This window comes from Lissotriton vulgaris, chromosome 3_1 (assembly GCF_964263255.1).
Source record: "Lissotriton vulgaris chromosome 3_1, aLisVul1.2, whole genome shotgun sequence".
NCBI lineage: Eukaryota > Metazoa > Chordata > Amphibia > Caudata > Salamandridae > Lissotriton > Lissotriton vulgaris.
In genome coordinates, this window is record NC_141689.1 from 549743542 (window position 1) to 549767246 (window position 23705).

Genomic DNA, 23705 nt, shown 5'->3' on the forward strand with positions numbered 1-23705 from the left:
GCAAAGCCTGGAGACAGCGGTGCAGACTATGCCCGGCGCCGATCAGGAGAGCGGGAATACAGGCACTGAAATTGCTACTATGGGATAGGATGGAGGCAGCCAGAAGGAACACGCTGACAGTAATGGAAATCCTGCCATATATATTGAGGGCAGTAATATTGAATTAAAGGCTCAAGCTTTGGTGGGAGCTGAAAAACAAGCCCCAAGCAAAACTGAGTACTTGGGGAAGCGATCCCCTCTGGACATATCAGGATGATCTTAATGTAACTCGCCAGCAAGTGGGCCAGGGGAGAGAGGGGGCTGGCACACCTGATGGGGACCGGTTCTTTTCTGTGAATGAGGACTCAGAGTCTGCTATATCTAGCGAAGGGAGCTCTGTCGAAGATACAGACTCTGGGAGTAGCTGTGCAGCAAGGAAAAGCACGCAGAAGAAACGCAGATCCAAAATAAGAACTAATTCCCTCGGACCCTGCTAAAAAACTGATGTGGGACTACTCAGCCGCCTCTCAAATGTATCAGGATTGTGGCAATCAATCTATCCAAGGAGGGGAGCATGCCTCTAGCACCCCCCCTCAGTAACTCAAGTGAGGCAGGCTGGTCCTGTTTAGTACATAATAAAAGATGCAGGGTGAGGCAAGGATTGAGAGCCGTATGGCTAGACAGGCAACAAAAAAAGATACAAAGCTCACTGAGGAAAATGAATAAACTATATGAAGAGGTGGCGGACAGAGTGACTCATGTGGAAGAAAGGACAGGAAAGCTGGAGGACGATCTTGGCAGTTTGCAGGTTTTTAAACAAGCACAAGAAAAGATGGCGGAGGATGTTCAGTGGAAGCTGGAGGATTTTGAGAACCGGCAGTGGCGGAATAACATAAGACTTTTGAGGGTGGCTGAGGGGACGGAAGGGCAGGATGCCAGGTAATTTGTTGTTAAATTATTGAAGGGCGCCTTCCTCGAGTCACCATCCTGGCACTGGGAGAATGAAATACAGAGAGTGCATTGGTGCCTCTTAACATTAAGGAAAGGGCACAGGGAGGGTCAGGAGGGCATGCCCAGGGCAATCTTGGTCTATGTGGGTAATTATCTGCTGAGGCAAGAAATTATTGACAAAGCGAAGCCGGAGTTGAAGCGTTCACTTAAAGATGTCACATTCTTTGCCAGACCCGACTTCTGCCACGCCACTGTCTAGAGAAGATGGAGGCTAAGGCAGTTAATAGCTTCCTTCCAGGCCTTAGGCTCAGAGGCATATCTGCTTTACCCCGCTAAACTCAAGGTGATCACAAGGGGGGCAGATTAAAATGTATTTCTCAGAGGTTAAAGCACAACAATATATGGAGGAATTAAAGAGGCAGAAGGGCGGGTAAAACACTCTAGACAAGGCACAGCTTTTTTGAACAGGGGTCCACACAATGAGGTATTGGTTGGCACTGGGGAGGGAGAAGGATGCGATAGCTGCAATCTAAGCGGCCACTCATACATCATGACTGACCTATTTGTCTGTAAAGGGGGGAGGGGGGCTTTATGGGGGTGGTTCTCCGGGTGGGTGAAGAGGGATGGGGGGGGGGGGGGTACACGCAGCACAAACAGCACAGCTCAGCACACTTTGTAAGTTCTTTTAATATACTGGCAGGAAAGACAGGACAGTTCTATGACGTTTTCTAATGAGTACGCGGATTGCCTCAATTTATGTTTGTGGGCTTAATGACTGCACCAAAAGGCACACATAGAAGGGTCGAAGGGATATCTTCTGGAACAATTGGGTTTCTCTCTGTGAGCACATACTAAACAAGGCTCAAAGACTCGGGGTGTGGCCATACTAGCCAAAGGAAGGGATATAATAGTCAAAAGAAAAAGGGAGGCTCAGTGGGGGACATTTACGATAGCATCAGTATATTGCTCGACAGAAGACGACCCAGATATTTTCGAATTCCTAGACTCTGAATTAGCCCTATAGCCAGAACCTATCATTTGCTGTGGGGACTTCAACATCAATGGGCTCACTGGTTTGGGGACCGAGGCTGGCCAGGTATACTGGTCGTAAAAAAAAAAAAAAGACATGCCTCGAGATAGTTGACCTGGCACACAATAACTCGCTAACGGATCTGTGGGCACGGTTGAATCCAGTGGGTACCGGCAGTACATTTTATTCAGCACCACACAAGATCTGGATTATTTGTTAGTGTCAAACTCTTTAACCGCAAGAACTCTGATGGAAAAACACCCGAGAATAATCTCTGATCATAACCCCCGTGTCTTAAACTTGGGGGGGCCTTTAAGTGGGAAAAAAATTGGACTTTTGAAAGGGCACTACTAAAGCATGAGGAATATATTAAACATATGAATGAGTGGATTAGAGCGTATTGGGAGATTAACAGAGGAAGCACCTCCTCTGCCATTTCATGGGATGCATTCAAAGCAGCGGTATGAGGTGAGACATTGAGCTACGCATTATATAAGCAAAAACAGGAAAAGGGAAGAGTGGAAAACTTATTAAAGCTCTGACAGAGGAAGAGTTAAATGTAGTAGTACAGCAGAAGGCACCTCTGGAGCCAATACTGATGAAAATTGTAGCTGGTAAAGCTGAGGCAATAGAGAGCATCGCGAGTAAAATGGGAGCTACCTATATGGTTAAGAAGGAAAGGTGCTACTAATTAGGTGAGAGGGTAGGGCACATCTTAGCAATTCGCACAAGGCAGGAAATGTGGGCAGGGGAAATAAAAGAGGTCGTAGATGATAAAGGAGATATAGTAACAGATTCCGGGGCAATACGAGAGGTTTTTAGACTCTTATGCAGGATTATATAATCAAGACCGGATAAGTAAAATAGCGGCCCTACAAGAGTACTTAAAGGATATTTCAGCCCCGGTTATCCCTGAGGAGGAGAAGGCAGCTCTTGATCTACCTATAACTCTTGAGGAGATGACTGCGGCACTAAATAATCTTCCCTTTGGGTAAGGCTGCAGGCTCGGATCAGCTCCCAGCCGAGTTTTAAAAGGTTTTCCAAGGGGTTTTAAGTAAGGATATGCAGGATACAATTGTGCAGGCACAACAGGGAGACTCCATACCAAGCTTATGGGGGGGGCTGATATTTTAGTAATTCTGAAAAAGGGCAAGCCACCAACTGAACCGGGATCTTAGAGGCCTATAACGCTTATGAACGCTGATGCGAAGATTTTTTCTAAAACCCTCGCTATGAGATTATCCAGGGTGATCGAGGGCATGGTTAGTCCTAAGCAGCACAGCTTCATACCAGGGAAAGGGCACTGCACAACATATAAGACAGGTCCTTACCCTCTTTGATGCAGCAGAGGTCTCAGGGGACCCTATGACCGTTTTGTTACTCGATGCAGAGAAGGCATTCAATAGTGTCTCCTCCTGGGACTACCTCTGGATGGTTATGAGGTGGAGTGGCATAGGGGAAGGTTACATCAAAGCTATTCAGGCTCTTTATAGAGATCCTACAGCCTGTGTGATAATTAATAAAGGATACACTGCCTCACTGCAGATTAAGCGAGGGACTAGGCAAGGGTGTCCATGTTCACCGCTTTTGTTTGCTTTGTACATTGACCCACTTTTACGTAGGTTGGAATATAACAAGAGGATCCTCCCAGTAATAATGCAGGGCCAGGAGTTTAAGACGATGGCCTACGCAGATGACATCGCGATTGTTACGTCAGCCCCTGTTGCCGCTAACATAGAGGGAGAAACAGAAGCCCAAGTATTTGAGCAGGTGTCAGGGTACGCACTTAATAGGGCTAAAACCCAGATAATAAAAAATACTAGGGCAGTTTGCGAAGATAATCGGGTGGTTAGCTCGGCCATTTATCTAGGGATTAGTATCTTGGCAGACCTGGACAGTACAGTAGATCAGAATATCGTGCCATTGATTACCAAAGTAAAACAAGATCTTGACAGGATTCATAACCTTCAGCTGTCACTAGTGGGTCATACAAACGTTATAAAGATGATTATCTTACCCAAATTTCTTTTTTTGTTCAGAGCAATCCCTCTCATTTTTTAGGCTAAATGGTTTTTGACATTAGAACAAATTGTGTACAGGTTCATATGGTCACACGGTAAAACAAGAAGGATACTTCGTTACATCACCCTCCCCAGGGACAGAAGGGGATGGGGTGCCCCGAGTTTCAGAATGTATTACGGGGCGGCGGCACTTCAGTATATGCAGGGTTGCTAGGGGGGGCTGAAAGATCTCAAAGTTAGATATAGCTCTACTAAGGTATATGCTACGGTGCTGGGGGCAGAAGCAGGGAATTGTTTTCTTAATTGCACAGATTTTAGTTATTATAAAAGGACGAGGTTCAAGACGGTGCAGGCAGCGTACTTTTCGAAAAAGTTTGGCCTGGGAAGATTTAACAGATATACTCGCATGTTTAAGAATGCATCCCTCCCAGGGGAGATATTTGTGGACTCAGTCATGGCCGAATGGGCGAGACAGGGTATCCTGAAACTAGGTGACATCACTGGTCCTAATGGGGTACTTCAGTTCATGGAAATACAAGCCGTTTTCGGCATTGATTGGAGGCGTTTCTTTAAATACTTGCATGTACGGAGTTTTATAAACAATAAACATAGCGGGCCATCTGGGTTTAGTGATAACAAAATTCTAGATGTTATCGAAAGGGGGGAGGGGGGGGAAGACTAGTTCAAGTTCACAATTTGTATAGCGCACTACTCACCCAGAGGGTCTCAAGGCGCTTGAGGGAGGGGGGGGTACTTTACTTATCGAATATCCAACTTTTTAGTTGCTTTCTGAAGGAGAGGTGGTTCTGAGTAAGGCGGAGGTGGGTGGGGAGAGAATTCCAGGCTTTGGCCGCTAAGTAGGAGAAGGATCTTACCCCCCATGGTGGATCTATGGATGCGCGGAATTGCGGCGAGGGCTTGATTGGACGATCGTAGTTGGCGGGTGGGGGTGTAAAAGGACAGGCGCGTGTTGAGGCATTCGGGTCCTAGGTCGTAGAGGGCTTTGTGTGCGTGGGTGAGGAGACGAAACGTTATTCTTTTGTTGACGGGGAGCAAGTGGAGGTCTTTCAGGTGACCGGAAATGTGAGCTTGGCGGGGGATGTCTAGTATGAGTCTGGCTGAGGCGTTTTGGATGCGTTGGAGTTTTTTCTGTAGTTTGGCTGTGGTTCCGGCGTAAAGGGTGTTTCCGTAATCCAGTCGGCTTGTGACCAGTGCATGGGTGACCGTCTTTCTTGTTTCGATGGGGATCCAGCGGAAGATTTTTTTGAGCATGCGTAGGATGTTGAAGCATGATGATGAGACGGCGTTGACTTGTCTGGTCATCGAGAGGGAGGAGTCTAGGACTGTACTATCTGTAGATTTTATTCAGAACTTGTTGCCACTATGCCCGATCACTTGGAGAAATTTGGTACAAAATGGGTTGAGAAATTAGGCATTGAGTAGAATTGTTTTCAGGATTCACTAGAAATGGGTAGGACAATATTATGCTCAGCTTCGCTGCAGGCTCAGAATTTTAAGAGGATATACTCCCTACACTATACGCCTGTAAGAATAGCTCAGTGGAGGGGGGGGGGCACCTCTGGTATTACTTGCCCGCGCTGTGACTCCTCGGAGGCAGACATAATCCATATATTTGCTACTTGCCCGCAGATGCATCAATTAATAGAGCAATTGAATTGTTTCTTGATAGATCTCTGGGGATAAAAATTACCCTATTACCAGTTTGGATCATACTCTGGGTTAATGCAGATTATGAGGGCCCCCATGGGAAATTTTTTATTTATGGCCATGTCGGTTCTCCGAATGTGTATTGCTAAGGCATGGTTAGACAGGCGCCACCCACGGTACACCAGTGGCTCGCCATGCTGCTTGCGGTCTTTAATCTGGAGAAGGGAATATACGCAAGGAAAGGGAAAAAGGGTTAGATTGCTGGGGAGACAAATTTGGGAACCCATCCAGCAGTGGAAAGAGGGTCTTCAAAATATGCAGTAGACGGGTTGTCTGCTGGTTTTATGTTGTTTGTTTTTCTTTTTTTTGTATGTTTATCTGATTATTTGTCGCCCTTCCTAATTGGGCAAAATTTCTCTCTTTTTCTTTAAGAAATCTAAATATATACGCTGTGATGACTAAATTGGGGGGGGGGGGTCTGTTCACAAGGTGTAGAATTTAGATTTTTGCTGTGCTGTAACAAAATCCTAATAAAAATATAAATTTTTTTAAATGTTGGAACAGATAGTTTAAAAAGCGGTGTTGAGATCAAAGAGTACTGATTGAGTTAAAAGCTTGAGAAGTCCTCTTCAGGCTTGTTTCGATAATGGGATGTTTTTGGCTTGTTTGAGAAAGCTTGAAAGGTTTAGCATTAGGTGAATTACACTAATATTATGAGATATGTTGGGAATTAGCATTTCTGATGCCGCGTTTATGAGAAAAGGTAAGCACGGGTCTTCCAAGGTTTCAGGACATATATTACTCTTTGCAGTATATTTTTTTCAACCATCTCAAAGTAGTTCGGTACACAGGGGATATTGGGGATTCTTAAGAAAAGAGCTTTCCCATCATGTACAACACTCAGGTAAGAGCAGCAGTTCCCAATCTGTGTGCCATGGCATCCCAGAGCAAAGTCAAAGCTAGCCAGGGGTGTCGCGAACACACAGTGCTCAATCCCTATCTGCATCATTCATTAGATCAGGGATAATATTTTTCATCGCAGATAAAATATCACCAGTTTGTGGGTGTTCCCTTCTTGTTCCCACCCAGGAGATTTACTCATACATTTGTCAGGAGTAAAGCTCCGACCATATCGATGACAATGTGCTTCAAAAGGCTCTGACTTCCCATAGGCACAAAAGTGGGGCCCGGGGAGCAGCAGGATGTGGAACGAGTACCAGAGTTGTCAGATTTCCTCATTTTACTGACTGGTCCACTCCCCTTCATGGGCACAGCATATTTGCAAGTGTTGTTTTGTCTTGTGGTCACAAGAGGAAGGCAAGGGACTGCTCGTAAATATTGTTGCAGTATTTTAAAATTTTGTGTCTAAAAATGTACTTCCAGAATTAGTTTTAGTATGGAGCTCAAATCAGTATTATTAACAACACAACACTGACCTGCCCTAACTACCCATAGTCCTCAACCACTTAAGGAGGTTGATTAGAATGGCCTTTAAAAGCATCAACTATCAAGGGCTTTACAAACACAGCGGATACACTTCAGTCACTGCTGCAACACTTTGATATTAAAATAACTCATCACTGGTGCGGGGAAACACGAATCTCAAATGAGTTCTCTGCCCGTCTTCTGTTCTGTGATCTGTAACACTAATGCCCTGGAGCCCCATGCTTGGAAGAAGGGACCAATTAGGTCTTCTGTACAGTGTACAAAATCACAGTTGAGAAACTAACACTTTAACTTAAGCTAATTTTACACAACCAATTTCCACAGGGATGCAGGAGCAAGAATTACACCACTTTAATTTACTCTAAACTTCCATGACCTCACTGTAGTTTACTCTATGATCCAAGCAGACAATAACGCCTCCATAATTACAGGTAGACCCTTTCCAAGGAAGAGAGGGGAGATAATGAATTCGATTTAACAAAAACATGTAAGAAACAGAGAGATTTCATCACCCAGATCCAACACGATGGAGCTTCCAATCATGAGAGTGACATCTTCACATACACGAGGCTGCCCTATCCATACTCACTGACACACTGATCGACACATAGGGCCAGCTATAGGGCGGTGCAACCAGTGCTGCTGCACCTGCCACTGACATCGGGGATGCAATGTTTAGAAATAAGTTGAGGCAATGTTTTTAAACAAAAAATAGTAAAAAAATTCCATATGCAGACCCTAGTACTGAAAAGATTTTTTTATCAAATAATAAAATATATTTATATTTTGTTACATCGATGATTATAATACCTTCATTGGCTTCATCCAAATTATTTTCGGGGAAAAAAATGTAAGTACCTCCACCCACCAAGAAAAAGTAACATAATGGGGAGCCAATGGCCAATAGATCAAGGGAGGGGCTTGTTGAAAAAGTTTGGGAACCACTGGGTTAGAGGGACACAGTATTGCCCACTTGGAAGCCCGTGTACTACACCCACCTCTGCACAAAAGCACATTTAGCTTTTTAAAATGTGTTTTGTGGCCTGCTAAACCCCGGGACATAAGTCAGAATAGATCTAAATGTTAGAACTCTCTAAATATAGGTCTCATTCCTGCCTTGCCATCCAGAGAGCAATACCGGTTACTATAATTTGGCAACCCTATCATCTAGCATACGAGAAATAACTAGCCAAAGAGATCCTCCAGAAGTTTGTCTCAGTCCTTAGAACAGTGTGTCTACTCAACAACGAAGATGACAGAAAATGCAGAGTCAATCAGTAGGACTTTAAAAGTTGTTGAACAAGGAGTTCAAGAGGGCGGGTCCGAGTACACCCCTCCTGGAGATCCTTCTTCTCACAAATCAACTTTTTTCTTTTTACCTGCGTCCGTATAGCTCGGTCTTCAAGGTCATCAATATACAGATCTGCTCAAGCAGAACAACCACAGTTTTGTTCAATTTGTGCAATAAGCTTTTCACTTTCAGTGTATTCAACTGTAAGCATTGCTTCTTCAGTCGCAGCTTTGAGCTCCACAGAAACACTTTACAAAAGCTATTATGAACCGCTTTGGGAAGAGCAGTCAGGGGAGGTGGAGACTGCAATCCTCAGGCATTCCTCCCTGATCACTGTTTCAGTTGTGATAGCCTCCAGGTGAACCTATGTAATTTATATTGACAGTTATTATGCAGCACCTACACCACACCAACCACCAAATGTTGTGCGTCATGCAATCCAGGTATTCAGATAGAAAGGGCTGCAAGGTTCTTCCCACTGAACATGTGCAGAGTTAACAGATCAAATGAAGTTAACAAATCCGTCAACTTCCTTAGCAATAAAGCAATACTTATGTTAACTGTGATGTTTCAATAGGGTGTGGAGTAAAATGTAGGAAGTGTGTGGCTCTCATAAGTCTAACTGCACAACAGAGATTTTTCATTAATTTCGGAATATAAAGCATGAAATCACGGAGCAAAATAGCAGTCTTGGTGCAGCAAGCAAACCACTGCGACTATAGTTTGGGGAATGTTATGTCCAGGAGCTTTCAAAGTAGCCTCTACTTTTGTAGTATAGCGGTTCCTATGGCTCAATATACTCAATGGTTGACAGTGACATGTTAAAGTGGTGGGGTATACTATAATGGTGGTGAAATGGCAGGCCTCTGCTGTTCTTTTAATGTTAATGAAAAGTTTACCCATAACGTGCAGCCTAATGTAATCCTGATTGATGCATTCTCATCTTCTGGCAAGGCAGGTAAAACAAAACATGAATGTAGCCATGGCAAAGGGACTCTTTAGCACACAACACAATTAAATAAGAAAAAAAGGCATTCACCCTTGATGCTCATCATACCTAGCACTGCTGCCGGCCGCCGCCTCGGTGCTCTTCTCCTCCTGTCCTGAGTCTGAAGCCATTAACATGAGAATAGCTCCTGGAGGCCATTTAACAAACAACTACAACTACCAGAATCCTTTAACAAAACAAGAAAGCTATGGATACCTCACTGCTCACAACACATACCACGTGTGATCTTGGCTCACTCAGGAGTTTATTTTTACTAATGAACTCTCTGTGAGAAAGAAATGATCTGGTAAAGCCAGGGGTGACTAATCTACAACACGTGACTACACAACCAAACAAAAACGCATTGCCATTGGCCTAACGAGCACATATAGCCAGCTGAAAGAACCAACATGTAGATCCCAAAGACAACAGATTCACACACTTGATCCTCCCTGCTCCCCCTGGTACAGGGGGTATGGAAATTAATGGCACATATCGGAGGTGAGTGAAGGCTGTAGACTTTTTCTTTTCCAAGAGTTTCCTGAACTTAAGGAAATTAGAGCACTTACGTAAGTTAATAGTAATATCGTGGAGAAAGTTCTGCCACCGGAGTGGAGTCTTAACCCGAGGGACCATAAGAAGGGCATTCTCCCCCAGAGCGCAGTGCTTTGGGTGTACTTTCAGTCAGAGGCGCTGTGCACCCCTCTGTACAGGAACGATGCGGCCTTTACTGCTCCATCATCAGAATACTGTGTGCCTTGAAGCCAGCCCAGAGCCTCATGCTGCAGCAGCTCTAGGTGGCCTTACTTTCAGTCTCTGCAGACAGAAGTGATTCGTGCATGGAGGAACCAACTCCTGTTAGTCCATGGGTGCACTACACGGGCTCCAAGACTCCCCTAGGCCAATCCAGACAATGTTCTCAAGTTGGCGATACTATGACCCACCATGAGAGTAGCACTGGGATTGGTCTGAGCTGGCTAGTTTGGCACTCACACAGGCAGTGGGAGTCTGTGCCTTTTTTTTAATTAAATCTTTTTTATTGTTTTCAGTCAAAACATCGGCATGAACATCAGAATACATATATTCACATAATACCATTATGCTATAAAACCATTCAAGCAATTCCTCAGTAGGTCTCACAATATATTGGCTGACAGTAATTACAACATTGGACAGGCCACTTGGCATAATTCCCTTATATGTTCCCGAGTTCGTCATCCGAACTGTCGTTTTCAATTTCCGGTACTGGCTCACAGATGTCCCCTCGATATGTGTTCCACGCCGCCCATATCTTGGTCCATTTCTGGGGGCATTTCCGGTTTATATAAACTGTTCTTTCCGTCGACATAATGAGGTCCATGTCTTTACACCAGTTTGTTAGTGATGGTACGTCTGCCGCCCCCCATTTTAGCGCAATGTTGCGTTTCGCCACCATGAGCCCCAATGTGACCCATGTTTGCCCATGTCTTGTGAGGTCATTGGGTTCCCACATGTTCAGGAGGCACCTGCTATGGGGCAGCAAACCGGCCCGAATACCTCTGGCGCAAGCGATACCTCCACTGCCTGTGATATAGTACGCTGTACTTTACACCAATAATCGGCTATCATGGAACAGTCCCATAGCGTATGAAAGAATGACCCCTCCTCCCCACATCCTCTAAGGCAATATGGGTGTTGTGCTCTGCCCATTTTGAATAACGTGCTTCTAGTGTGATATGTGCGGTGGTGGATCTTAAGTTTCACAAGTCGGAACCGTGAGGGTATACTATTTCCTTGGGCGAAGCCGAGGCCTCCTGCCATTCTGTTTCATCCATGTCTCCCACTTCGGCCACCCATTTCTCTCTCAATGTGCCCGTGGGGTCTGGTAGGTTATTGATTAATTTGCGATAGGTGAGGGATGTGGCGCGTTTTGGCATGTGCTCTGTAAGTAATCGATCCTCTAGTAGGGAAGCTTCAGGGACCTCAGTGTCCAGTGGCAATATCGCCAGTAGTGCGTGTCGTATTTGAGTATATCGGAAAGCCTCGGTGGGGGCCAGATCATACTGCTGCCTTAGTTGAGCAAACGGTAGAACAGTCCCCTTGTCCCACATGTCTCCCCCCTGTGGAAATACCTATATTGTCCCACTGGACGAAACCCTTGCTTTTCCTCAAGTGCCCCAGCCGCTTTGTATCCCAGAGTGGGGTAAGTCGAGTAACTACACCCCTCCATCCCAGTCGTGTCTGCACTGCGTGCCATACCATGACTGTATGTTTTGTTGGACCCACCAGTTTTGTGGTCTGCCCTGTATTGTACAAGGCCACAGGCATGTTTCCCGCTCCCAACTGTCCGCCCTGTATGCCGGGTCCGCCTGAGAGGCGTGTATCCATTGATTAACGACCTTGAGATGCACAGCACAATAGTACATTTGAACGTTGGGGAGAGCTATGCCTCCGTCGTACCATCCGCGGGGCAGTTTCGCTTGGGCCGGTTTTGCTGCCCCATAGCAATGTGGATACCTGCGCAGCTATTTGTTTAAAGTATTTTATCGGAATGGGGTATTTTCAAGGGCGTATAAAAACCTTGGCAAGGCCATCATTTTAAACAAGGCTGCTTTCCCCAGCAGTGTGAGGGGAAGCGATTCCCAATGCGTCACGTCCCTTTTCAAGTGCTCTAAAGGGGGCACTAAGTTCTTGGAAAAGAAAGTCGCTGGGTCTGCTGTAATGTGAATACCTAAGTATTTAAAGGAATCCTGTGAAATCACCAGTGGGCAAGTCTCGGGGAGCCGTGGTGGAGGACCCCTCAGTACATATAAAACCGACTTAGCCCAATTGATCGTGTACCCTGATATCTTACCGAATTTGTCACATATCTCAAGTAGCACCGGAATGGAGTTTTCAGGGTCTGTTAGGTACACCAAAATGTCATTGGCGAGAGGGAAAGATGGTCTTCCCACCCCTCTGACCACTGAATACCTCTTAGCAATGGATATCCTTTAATCCGCGTCGCGAGGGGCTCTAATACCAACGCGAAAAGGAGTGGCGACAGGGGGCATCCCTGGGCCAAATCCCAGGTGGAAAAGGACTGCAAAAAAATAATTCCATTCCACCATGTCAAAGGCCATCCTCGCATCTAGGGAGAGGACAACCGCTGGTGCAGACAGGGCTGGTGCCTTTGCCAGTGCGCCATGTAGGCGTCTGAGGTTTAGAGCGGTGTTTCTGTTTGGCATGAAGTCGGATTGATCTAGATGAATTAACTGTGGGAGGTGTGCCAACAGCCTGGTCGCCAGAGCCTTGTCAACAATTTTTGCCTCCGCATTGAGCAGGGATATTGGGCGGTATGAGGTACATTCGGACGGAGGTTTACCGGGTTTCGGGATAGCCACTATTGTGGCCAGTCTCTGGTCAGGTGGTAGTTCGCCTCTTTTTAAGCTATCGGTGTACATTCTCAATAGGTGCGGGCTAATAGCGTCCGCCATCTGTTTATATAGTTCTATTGGGATCCCGTTGGGTCCCAACGCCTTACCCGACGGTAACAAGCGGATTGCAGCCTGAATTTCGTACTCTGAGATCCGCCTCAAGCTCCAAGGAAGCCTCCCGTGTGAGTTTGGGCATCTCTATATCCTGTATGGAGGGCCCCACCTCCGCTTCGAACACGTCCGACGCTGAAGTATAAACATCTCGGAAATATCCCGCCCATTCCTGCACTATAGCCCGTGGGTCCGCCGTGAGCTGTCCCTCCGCTGTACGCAGCTGTGCTATTCCCCTAGCGCGGGAGTCTGTGCCTTTTAATCCACCCGACTGTGCAACACAGCTCAGGTTGGAGAGATCTAAGTGCGCATATCGGTTTGGCCATCGTAAGATAGATGGCCAAACCGACAGGCGCACTAGCAGTGCCCACCACTCCTCCTCATCATGCTTCAGCAGCTGCCTGGCATCCGAATGGCCCGCTCCACCCTAAGACGGGCTCAAGCAGCTCAGCTGGCAGCCTGCATGACGGAAAATAAAATGATAATGAAATTGTTAACATTTTATTTTTCGTGTTTGAATTTGCAGTGGGGCGATATTCTTCCACCCTAACGGAGGAGCCGCAGTTGAATGTACTGCTTCCTGCATCTAAAATTACCACCACAAAACCATGCTCTATCCTGAGGAAGATAGACCCTGCCAGCACCACGACTAAATGGTGTCTTAACAACGTGTCTAGCTGGATTCCACAGTCATTTAGCTAACAAGCCCCACAGAATCTGCTCAAAATGAATGAACTGAAGCAATCTGCAGGGGATGGGCATATCTCCGAGCAGAGGCTCTATGTAGAAAAACAGTAAACCTCATGTCTTCCACTACTTTGGTTTACTGATCTGGCACTGCACTGATCAGCAGCTCAGTCAAGGCGTGCTCAACAAGGAGATCAGCTGGAAGACTCTATTCAGGAAGCCACAGGGTAACAGGAACTACTAGGGCCAAACCGTGGTTGTTTAGGTATTTTGTCACTGGTGTCAAGGGGTCCATCCTACTACGTCCCTGCCAACTGGGCCAAGTACACCCTTTGTGCACTTGACTCTCAGGGTAGCGAGGGCAAGCAGTTAAAAGCTTCTGAGACATGTAGTGTGGAGGGAAATGAGGTTCTGTAATTCTCGAGTGACTCCATTTTGTTCTGTGCCACCATTTTGTGTTGCCCTCACGTAGGCCTGTGAAGGTAGCCTGGTGAATAAAGTGGCCTGGTCTTCTTTGTTCATGTATACATTAACTAAGGTTTCTTTTTGACTCTGAAATGAACTGTAAGAAACTGACCTCTTCACCTGAAACTGACCTCGCAAAGCCAATTTCCCTGATCGATCTTTGTCTGAGATTGCCAATCAATGTTCAGGACATCGTTAACTTTTAGTTTCCTTGCACATGCCTTATCTTGTTCATCGTCTGTTACTGTTTCTTTTTATGTTTCTTCATTACATGGGTTATGCTTTCAATTATAGGTTTGTCCGGCTTTTGGAGGTTGAATTTGGGACATTCTTAATGATTAACTTTTGGGTTGGGATACTATACATGTAATCATGCCATGCCCTGCAGTGCCATCTAAATCAGATTAACCTTTGTGAACTATGTAATTATAATGTTTTGCCGATATCCTGCTGAAACCCCAAAGGCTACTCACCTGCTGACCCTCCAGATTTTCCATTTGTTTAGGAATGTAATTGGTACAACTCCCTTACATGCCTGGGGCAGGATAAAGAATATATAAGATGTGAAGTAAGACCATTCTAGCAGACTGCCTCATTCAGTTGCTAAGGCTTCTGTGTGACGTAGTCTCACTCATTTGAGTTTAATAAAGATGTTTTATTCATGTTCCAGATTCTGTGTCAACTTCTTTGTATTAGTGGAACCCCTGAGAAGTGGATTTTTGATTTCTACAAATGGCGCCCAACGTAGGACCTCATCAGAGAAGTGGCTGAGGGAGTGATCTTGTTAGAAGACAGAAATCTACTGAGGAGGACAGGACAGGACTCTACTAAGGTGGTACTCTGTGCAGGGAGGTTCTGGGGATTCTTTGTCTCTGCAGCCCAGTATATTTCTGATCTTCCTGATTTTGATCCTCCACATGATGTCACTCCTGACTAGAACCTTTTTGGCGTGAGTATTTTTTAAAAGAAAGACCGTTAGGTCATTTAGAACTTGGCAGTTAAAATTTGGACAACCATTTGTTTGGTATAGCTTTGGAATTTTGGAATTGTGTTGGCCAACTTTGGATTTGTATAGGTTTGTATCTGCGAATTGCAATTTGTGTAGGCAGATAATGAGGAGATTTTTCTCTATCTGATTTTGTTGAACAGTGCACGTACGAAGAGTACTTTAAGCACTACTTTGGGTATAATATTGCATATTCTGCAGTATTTTTGGCATGCCTGTTTTCAAAGCTCACACCGAAGAATGTGTTGCTTTTTCTTGGAGGTACCATAGTGAGATGTGAATTAAATAAGCCGGCTCCCTTGAGGGAATATCTAAATAGGTTTAAAAACATTTCTTCCTTGGTGATTCTGTATCCCCAGGGAATTAAAATATGGACATAATACATACAAGGATCTTCTGTTCTGTGCAATTTTATGAATGGAGATATGCAGAGCGATTTTTGGTGTTCTGCCAGTCAAAGCTAGTGAATTGAGTGTATCTTGGCTTCTTGGAAATAAAGGTCTGTGGGGCTGTTTTTGCAGTCTTTTGGAACACTATTGAGAAGCGTTTCTTGTAAATATGACTTACAACTAGTATTTACAAATGGTTTGGTTTCAGTACAGTCTGTGGGCTGTCCTTTGTTTCAGTCCTAAGTGTTGATCTGTGGGTTAAATGTGTGTTTAAATGTTTATGTGGTTTTCCCATTAGTGCAACTTCTGTAAGTAAATAGCAATGGCGCTATTTATGAAATGAATGGCTAAAGCGCGCGGTATTGTGTGTCCTGAGTGTTTGACCCCTTTCTGTTTATGTCTGAAATGAGCTCAATATGTGTTTGTGGTCTTTCTTGTTGTCTTCAGTCGGCTATGCAAAATGTTAGTTAATTAATATTAATTAGAAATTAAATAAAAATCCTGAAATGAACCATGTGATATGCTAAAATAGCTATATGTTGCTATATAATTTATAGAGTAAGCAATTACACAAATGTACAAACTGTTAAATGCTTAAAAAAAATAAAATTAAAATTCACATTCACTAGGAATAAACAGCCCTCAAAAACGAAATGGTGTATTTTGCAATAAAAAAACTGACAGCATTTTCCTTAGATACATTGTATTAGATATTAACAGGCAAACACATCATCTGAATAAATTGGATTTTGCTGTATTGCACACACATTTTGAAACTTGAAATGTCTTAGTTTTAAATAGTCAGCCACCGTGCCCACGTTTTCGACACTAAGAAACAGCTGTTGCTGCCGCTAAGCAAGCAACACGAAGCAATCGCGAATAGACAGGCATGTTTACTCAGGCAGGACTTCGCCCTCAGTTAAACACAGGTGAATCTTTGCATTTCAGAATGTTGTTTTAAAAAGGTTACAAAACTAAGGTTAATTAATATTGCAGGAAGACATTTCAATTAAAGGTTTTCGTCCCTTTAAGCATTTTTTGTAAGCAAATTCTTGGTTCTGCTGCTAAATGATGATTGTCCTTTTAAAAAAAAAAAAGTAGCGCGAAAATCTGTCATGTTTTTAAGTTAGGCTTCTGTGCTCATAAATAAATGTGTCTAAAAATGATAGGCAAGAGATACAGCTTGCTTTTATATGTAGAATTATCAAAAATGATTGGGTTTAGTAAAAATAATTATTAATTATGAAAAATAATTATTAAAAATGAGTGCTTCTAAATTTGTTTTTTAATATTTATAAAGCTTAATACTCATACTATGACCTCCTAGCATTAAAATTTAATTTAAGTTGTGTTTTACTGCATAATGAGGACATTTGTATGTGGAATTTCACTTGGCACAGGCGTAAAAACTCATTTTTCTAAGGAATTACATGATATGTCTAATGTCCAATCTCTGCAATCTGTAAAGAACATTCTGAGGATGATTAATATGTAGCACAATTATAGGATATTTATTTTTAAGTGCCGCAGGTGGCAAAGTCGAAATTGGGTGAGGGCACTATTTAGGCAGCATTTTTTTTCATTTAGAGTAGCTTTTAAAGTGCCTTAGGCTTCAGTAAATGCATACATTTAGGTATAATACAAATTTGCAGGCTCTTCTCATTTGGGGTTGCTTTTAGTGGCTCAGTGAGCCAATGTGCCCGGTGCAGAGGCTTGTGTTTAATATCAGGGTTGAAGGTTCTAACTTTAGCTGGGCCTACTGAGACGTTCATCCATTTAAGGTTGATGAAATGAGTATCATTGCATAGGGTGGTAGCAAACATTTGTTCTAAAGCTGGTATGTTATGTTATTATGTTCTGCGAATTATTCACAGTAAATATTTTAATCATGATTTTGCATTTTATCCTTTTATGAATTGTTTCTGCTGGTCCTGTGTGTCAGAAGCTACACAGTAAGTTGTATTTGACAGCTGATCTCCACTGACTGGTGATCTGTTGTCAAACGGAGGGCGAGGAAAAAAAAGAAAGTAATTTTGGTGTAATTTCGATTTTAAGCCTGACAAATTAAGCAGGCCAGAATATTGGGTTTTGGGCTGCAGTTTCACAGTGCATAAAGTGCATGCAATGGTGTTGTGTGTCACCGCCTATTTACATATGCTATTGTACTTTGTCCATGCTTTTTGTGCTTGATATACAGCGCGTATATCTGATGGCTTGGCATGTGTGTGTTTTTTATGTTATGCATGTTTTTGTTTTATGTTGTTGCTTTTGATACTATTACAAGTTCCCCTATGTTGTGAAGGGATTTTTCATGACTATGTTTATCGCTGCACAACAGTTGGGTAACTTTCCGCTGATACTAAATTTCACAGATATGATTTTTCATGCTGTGAACAAGACAGACAACACTTCACCAGTGTATGTCAAATGTGGCTATATAATATTGAAGAAAAATATAAAAGATATACAGGATCAAATTGCGTCACCTGCAGTTAGCTATGACTGCCCTTTCCCTCAAGGAACAGGCAGCCCTAGATTTATGTTTCCTTGATTGGACCTAAGGATGAAATTATAGATGTGTGGCTCTTGCTAAAGGTGACCTAAACTTTTCATTTTTTTTCCCTTGAAGAAGGAACTGGACCATTAGCTGAGATTACCGTATATGGTGTAGGGGACAGCAGTAGAGTTAAAATTTGTGTACTATTGTGACTTCTGTGTATCACCCATACTCTTGGTATTATGTCACAAACTTGACTATCACTCGAGTAATTTTTTTTGTTCTTCCTATAGATTTTTCTTTTGTCGCTTCTCCTCTGACGGATATTGCATTTTGCCTAGTTATTGGGGATTTTAGCTGTGTCCTACTCCTATTTTCCTTTTCCGTATTCCTTTCACCAGTCAGCTCATTTATTATAATTGGTGTATTGTTCAGGTTCACACTTCCAGACTGCAGTGATGTACCAGGGCCCATCATATTATGTATAATTCCCTTTGGAATGACCAGACTGGTTTTCAAGAGTTTTCTTTAGGCCTACTTCGATGTTTTCCAGTCTGACTGTCAGGGTAGTGATAGACTGGTTAACTGACTTAATAGTATAGTAAGACAAGTTTTCCATCTCAATAGGAGATACCTTATGTTTATTATTTTTTGAATATGACAAATTCAATGCCTATTCTAATTTGGTTTGCAGTTCCCTTTTTCTGCTGCTTTAATTTTTGATGGACCAGATGTGTTTTAATAATGGAAACACCAGGACTCTCTAGTTCTTGTCTTTTGTTTCCACATTTTTATCATTAGCCTTTGCATTGCATAGTACACCTGATGCACAATTATTAAAAAGGAGGTATCTATATGTCCCTGATAATCTGTATTATGTGATTTCGCTTTTGAGGTGTTCTAGATAAGGAATTTAGGAACACTTAGACTTAATCATTGAGAGAAAATGTTTACCCCATTAGACGATGTCACTATGTGTAAGGACATCCTTTCATATAGAATTCTCATGTAGTTATCTACCCTTAGATGGTAGAGGATATGCTCTCACATGGAAACCCAATTGAAGAGGCTAGAGTCACTGTTTTGCCTACTGCCTTTCTATTCTATGAGAATGACAGTGTATTTTAGATCACAATAGTCCCATGGCGTATGGCACTCCTTTGAAGATTGCAGGCCACCTGTTTGCAGTCCCCCTGTTAAATATTGAACAGTTTTTTTTGTACTAAATTGAACGAAACTAACAACTGTGTCACATTTCCTACATCACTAGGTTCTGCTGGATCTTCCAGAGTCAAAGGGAGAATGATACCCTGCAGAACGGTGATAAAGAGGAGTCCGAATTCTCATCAGTGTCAGCTACAGATGAGGGCTACATACCTTGGCCCTACAGTCCCAACACCCAGAACGTGCTTCATCAACTGCATCTTCAAAGCATTGTGCTTGCTTCATCAGTTGGCGTTCAACATCAGAGAAAAAGGAGGATCTGGTTTTGTCACAGAACCAGAGTTTCAGTGCAAAAGAGCATAAGCTACCTGTCATGTGCTGGTAACCTCTGACAGTGTGCAGTCCCTTGACCTGAGTTTTGGCCACACACTTTCCCTCTTTTTCCTTTGCTCCAACGGAAGGGCAGTGCACCGGAGGATCCAAGATTGGCAAAAGGCACTACATTATGGTGCCCATGAAAGAGCAGCCTGAGCGTCCTCCGACACTGAATAATGAGTGTTGGAGCTTGAGAATGTAGACCCGGGTCTGCATGAGATGATCTGTGCCCATGACCAATGAAGAGCACATTATTTGTAGTGTCTGCCGCAGAGGAGAGACACTGGTGCACTGCCTTGAGACATTGAGACTTTCGAGTGAGCTGTGAGTGTTTGCCAGGAGGGCACTCCAACTAAGCAGTACTATTTTCATGAAGAGGCCTGAATCGAGAGGCCCAATGCGGAAGTAGACAATGGAAGCAGATTTGATGGACGATAGAAGCCTGGCAGAGAGGCTTTGAACGAACTTTGGGCACAGTTGCACAAGCGATTCCAGTGCAATTGTATAAAGTAAATGTTAATTAAGTTCTCATTTGACTGAATTGCCATGGAAGAGGAAGTGGCTCCGCCCCTAGCATCCAAAAATGGTCCACTAGAAGTGAGTCTTTGTGCTACTATGTGTGTTCGGAGACCTGTCCTGATAGAAGTAGAGAATAATAAGATGATGTTACAGCAACACCTTGACGGCCTAATGAATATCGATATAGACCTGGATGAAGATTAACATGAGTCTTAGGTTATTGCCTACGTAATGGCAAAAGGAGGGTCTGAGGTTCTGTAATTCTCGAGTCGGACTCCATTTTGTTCTGTGCCACCATTTTGTGTTGCCCTCACGTAGGCCTGTGAAGGTAGCCTGGCGAATAAAGTGGCCTGGCCTTCTTTGTTCATGTATACATTAACTAAGGTTTCTTTTTGACTCTGAAATGAACTGTAAGAAACTGACCTCTTCACCTGAAACTGACCTCGCAAAGCCAATTTCCCTGATCGATCTTTGTCTGAGATTGCCAATCAATGTTCAGGACATCGTTAACTTTTAGTTTCCTTGCACATGCCTTATCTTGTTCATCATCTGTTACGGTTTCTTTTTATGTTTCTTCATTACATGGGTTATGCTTTCAATTATAGGTTTGTCGGGCTTTTGGAGGTTGAATTTGGGACATTCTTGATGATTAACTTTTGGGTTGGGATACTGTACATGTAATCATGCCATGCCCTGCAGTGCCATCTAAATCAGATTAGCCTTTGTGAACTACGTAATTATAATGTTTTGCCGATATCCTGCTAAAACCCCAAAGGCTACTCACCTGCTGACCCTCCAGATTTTCCATTCGTTTAGGAATGTAATTGGTACAACTCCCTTACATGCCTGGGGCAGGATAAAGAGTATATAAGATGTGAAGTAAGACCATTCTAGCAGACTGCCTCATTCAGTTGCTAAGGCTTCTGTATGATGTAGTCTCACTCATTTGAGTTTAATAAATATGTTATTTTATATTCCAGCTTCTGTGTCAACTTCTTTGTATTAGTGGAACCCCTGAGATGTGGATTTTTTGATTTCTACAGAAAGAGTTCAGAACTCAACAGTGAGCCAACAGATACACATTGGCCAGGCCACTGATTTATTTTGCACACAGCATAACTTATCACTACATAATGCGTTTAGAGGAATCAGAGGGTTGTAATCCTGTTTGCAATCCTTCTTGAGGCACTATACACTTCAATACCCTCTTCCACTAACATAATTACCCTTGGGACAAAACACTGATTGAGCGCAGGTGCTGTGGACTCAAATCACCCTCAAGGTCTAGTTAACTTCCCATTGAGGCTATTGTGGCAGTCACCTGCACCATCACATAGGGAGCATTTAATTCTCCCCCAACAGGCCCCAGAACATCCTCTCAATCACCCTCAAATACAAATGAAGGAGGAGACCCAGTTCAATGACAGAGCCTGGGGACACAATGGTAGCTGACAACAAACCCCCCTCACCCTCCCTCCCGAAGCTCCTCCTGCCTTCTCCTACCCTGACCCAGCACTCCACAACAAAACCAGCATTTCTGCTGACATTTTGCACCTGCTCACAGAATGTTTGTTCCAAGATCAGGAAAGCCATACGATAAGGGACCCAGTATTCCTGGATCTGTTGAGCAATTCCTCATATCAAGAATGTTGTTGGGGAATAGCTGAAATTTGCTGTAACGATAACTGTCGAAATTGGATATTTCGGCCCCTCAGTATACAAGCATCATATCCCGGCAAACTGTTAATGAGGACCACAGTAAGGAATAGTTTCTTACCTATAACTCCTGTTCTCTCATAGGAGAATTTTCATTATAGTCATAAGCAGTGAATAGTCCCGCCCACCCAGTGATTAGGACTATAAATGGAAACCCCCTACGATAGAATCTGTAAATACATACAAATGAATCATCAAAAACAAATCCAAATGCAGTATAAAAATGTGGCCATATAATAATTCGACTCATGTTCTTGTGCACCAGTGACCAATGCAACGTCATTTATGACCTTAAAGGATGTACACCTTATTCAATCTATATGTTCTAATTCACAATGCCAAGTAAATCAAGCACTCTTCATTTACTGCAACAAAAGGGAGATTAGGGAATTTTGAATAAGAATATATAGGATGCATACAGACTACAATTGCGAGCATAACTGTTTAAGGAGAAACGAAATGAAGTACTTACGGCAGATTTTGCATTCTACAGGTAGTTCAGTGTACTTCGCTCTGCACTGTGGACAGAAGTAACCTCCTAGCGTAAGACACGGCTCATTATTGCTGTCTAATTGCCTAGTTAAAACAAAGAAGTATTCATTCAAAGATATTAGAAATGTGTTCAAAACAAGGGGTATACAATGTATTTTTAGTGGTAGCACAAAATGCATACCACAAGAAGAAGGCTAAACATACCTTAATGATGACTACAGTGTGCCTAGTCTCCAGGCTCTTTACTGTTATCAGCGGGTGTGTGTTCGTACCACCTAGAGGGGAGCTGCAACTTTATCAAATGATTTTAACCCAGAGCCTTCCAAACGTGCATTGTACACAGATTCCTGCATCGGTGAATAAGGCACTCCTACCCCCACACTTCTTTCCTGCGCGCAAGTGCACGCTTGCCAATTACTTCCTGTAGAGGAGACAACAGGTTGTTGGTTGTTTTCCCACCTGAATGAGAAGTTGGCAGTAGGATGCCGATAATGGGAAAGAGCCTACGAACTAAAACAGGGTCACTGTTAAGGTAACTTACCCTAAACAGGGTCACTATTAAGGTAACTTACCCTACTTAGTTGGCTTGGCTTTCTCGTGAATATAAGAGTAAATTCCACAGTGAGTAATAATAATAAACGGAGAAAGCAGCACCATGAAGCTGAAATGCTAAGGTAAACTGATTTTTTTTATATAAAAAAATAGCAAACAACTTACAATGCATCTGTATTATCATTACCTTATTCACATGACCCACTGTACATTTACTAACAACTGTATCAACTTACGAGTCCTGCCTACACAAAGTCCAATTGATCGTCCTATTTTCAATATACACCATGGTATGACACTTCCCAATGTCTTCTGCTCAGCCTGCACATATATACTCTCTAATTTACAGGTCGGGGGGGGGGGGGGGGGGGGGTAGGTGTTAGATTGTGCCAAAGGCATCCATCCGCTTTCAGCTAGTTTCCATATTTAAAGGAGGTGAGGATGGAAGGCAGGGGGTGTTAGTTAAAAAAAGGGCTGAATACATCACAGAGGGGCTCCCTCATATTTTATCTGATAGTATATCACATTCATAACCACCACTGCATCTCAGTTGCATACACTTTTCGCATGCTGCATCTCACAGTGGTCTCTCATCGTTCTTGGTATCTAAAGACTGCATCATAAGGTCCCAGTTTGTTGCCTGTGCTAACATTCTTTTATCTGTGGCTCCCACAGCCATAGACTTGCATTTTGCTCTACTTCCTCCAACTTACTCAGTTGTCTTTGTGTCCTTCCAGCCTTGAAGAGGACTACTTGTTTTCATTGTATGGCTATAGCCCATTAGCCTAGTATTAAAGCCAATGCCAGATCCATAAATCTAGCTTTCATTTTAGATTTCTTATTCTGGGACTCAAGCCAAATAACACTGCCTCCGGGTTCCTAGGCATCATTGGTTAAGCAAACAGTACATACAGAACTTTGAGGCCAAAGTTAAATTACCTATAACAGCAAGCCTTAAGAGTA

At 43.3% G+C, this 23705-nt stretch overlaps 1 protein-coding gene across 1 annotated transcript in view; it reads right to left on the minus strand.

The window, feature by feature from the left end:
- LOC147726772 (general transcription factor IIH subunit 2) overlaps positions 1-23705 on the minus strand; it is a 358867-nt gene that overhangs the window by 68446 nt on the left and 266716 nt on the right. Inside the window, exon 13 of the mRNA XM_086960819.1 lies at positions 22171-22274. Coding sequence (XP_086816945.1) covers positions 22171-22274 — 104 coding nt within the window. The remainder of the gene's footprint in view (positions 1-22170; positions 22275-23705) is intronic.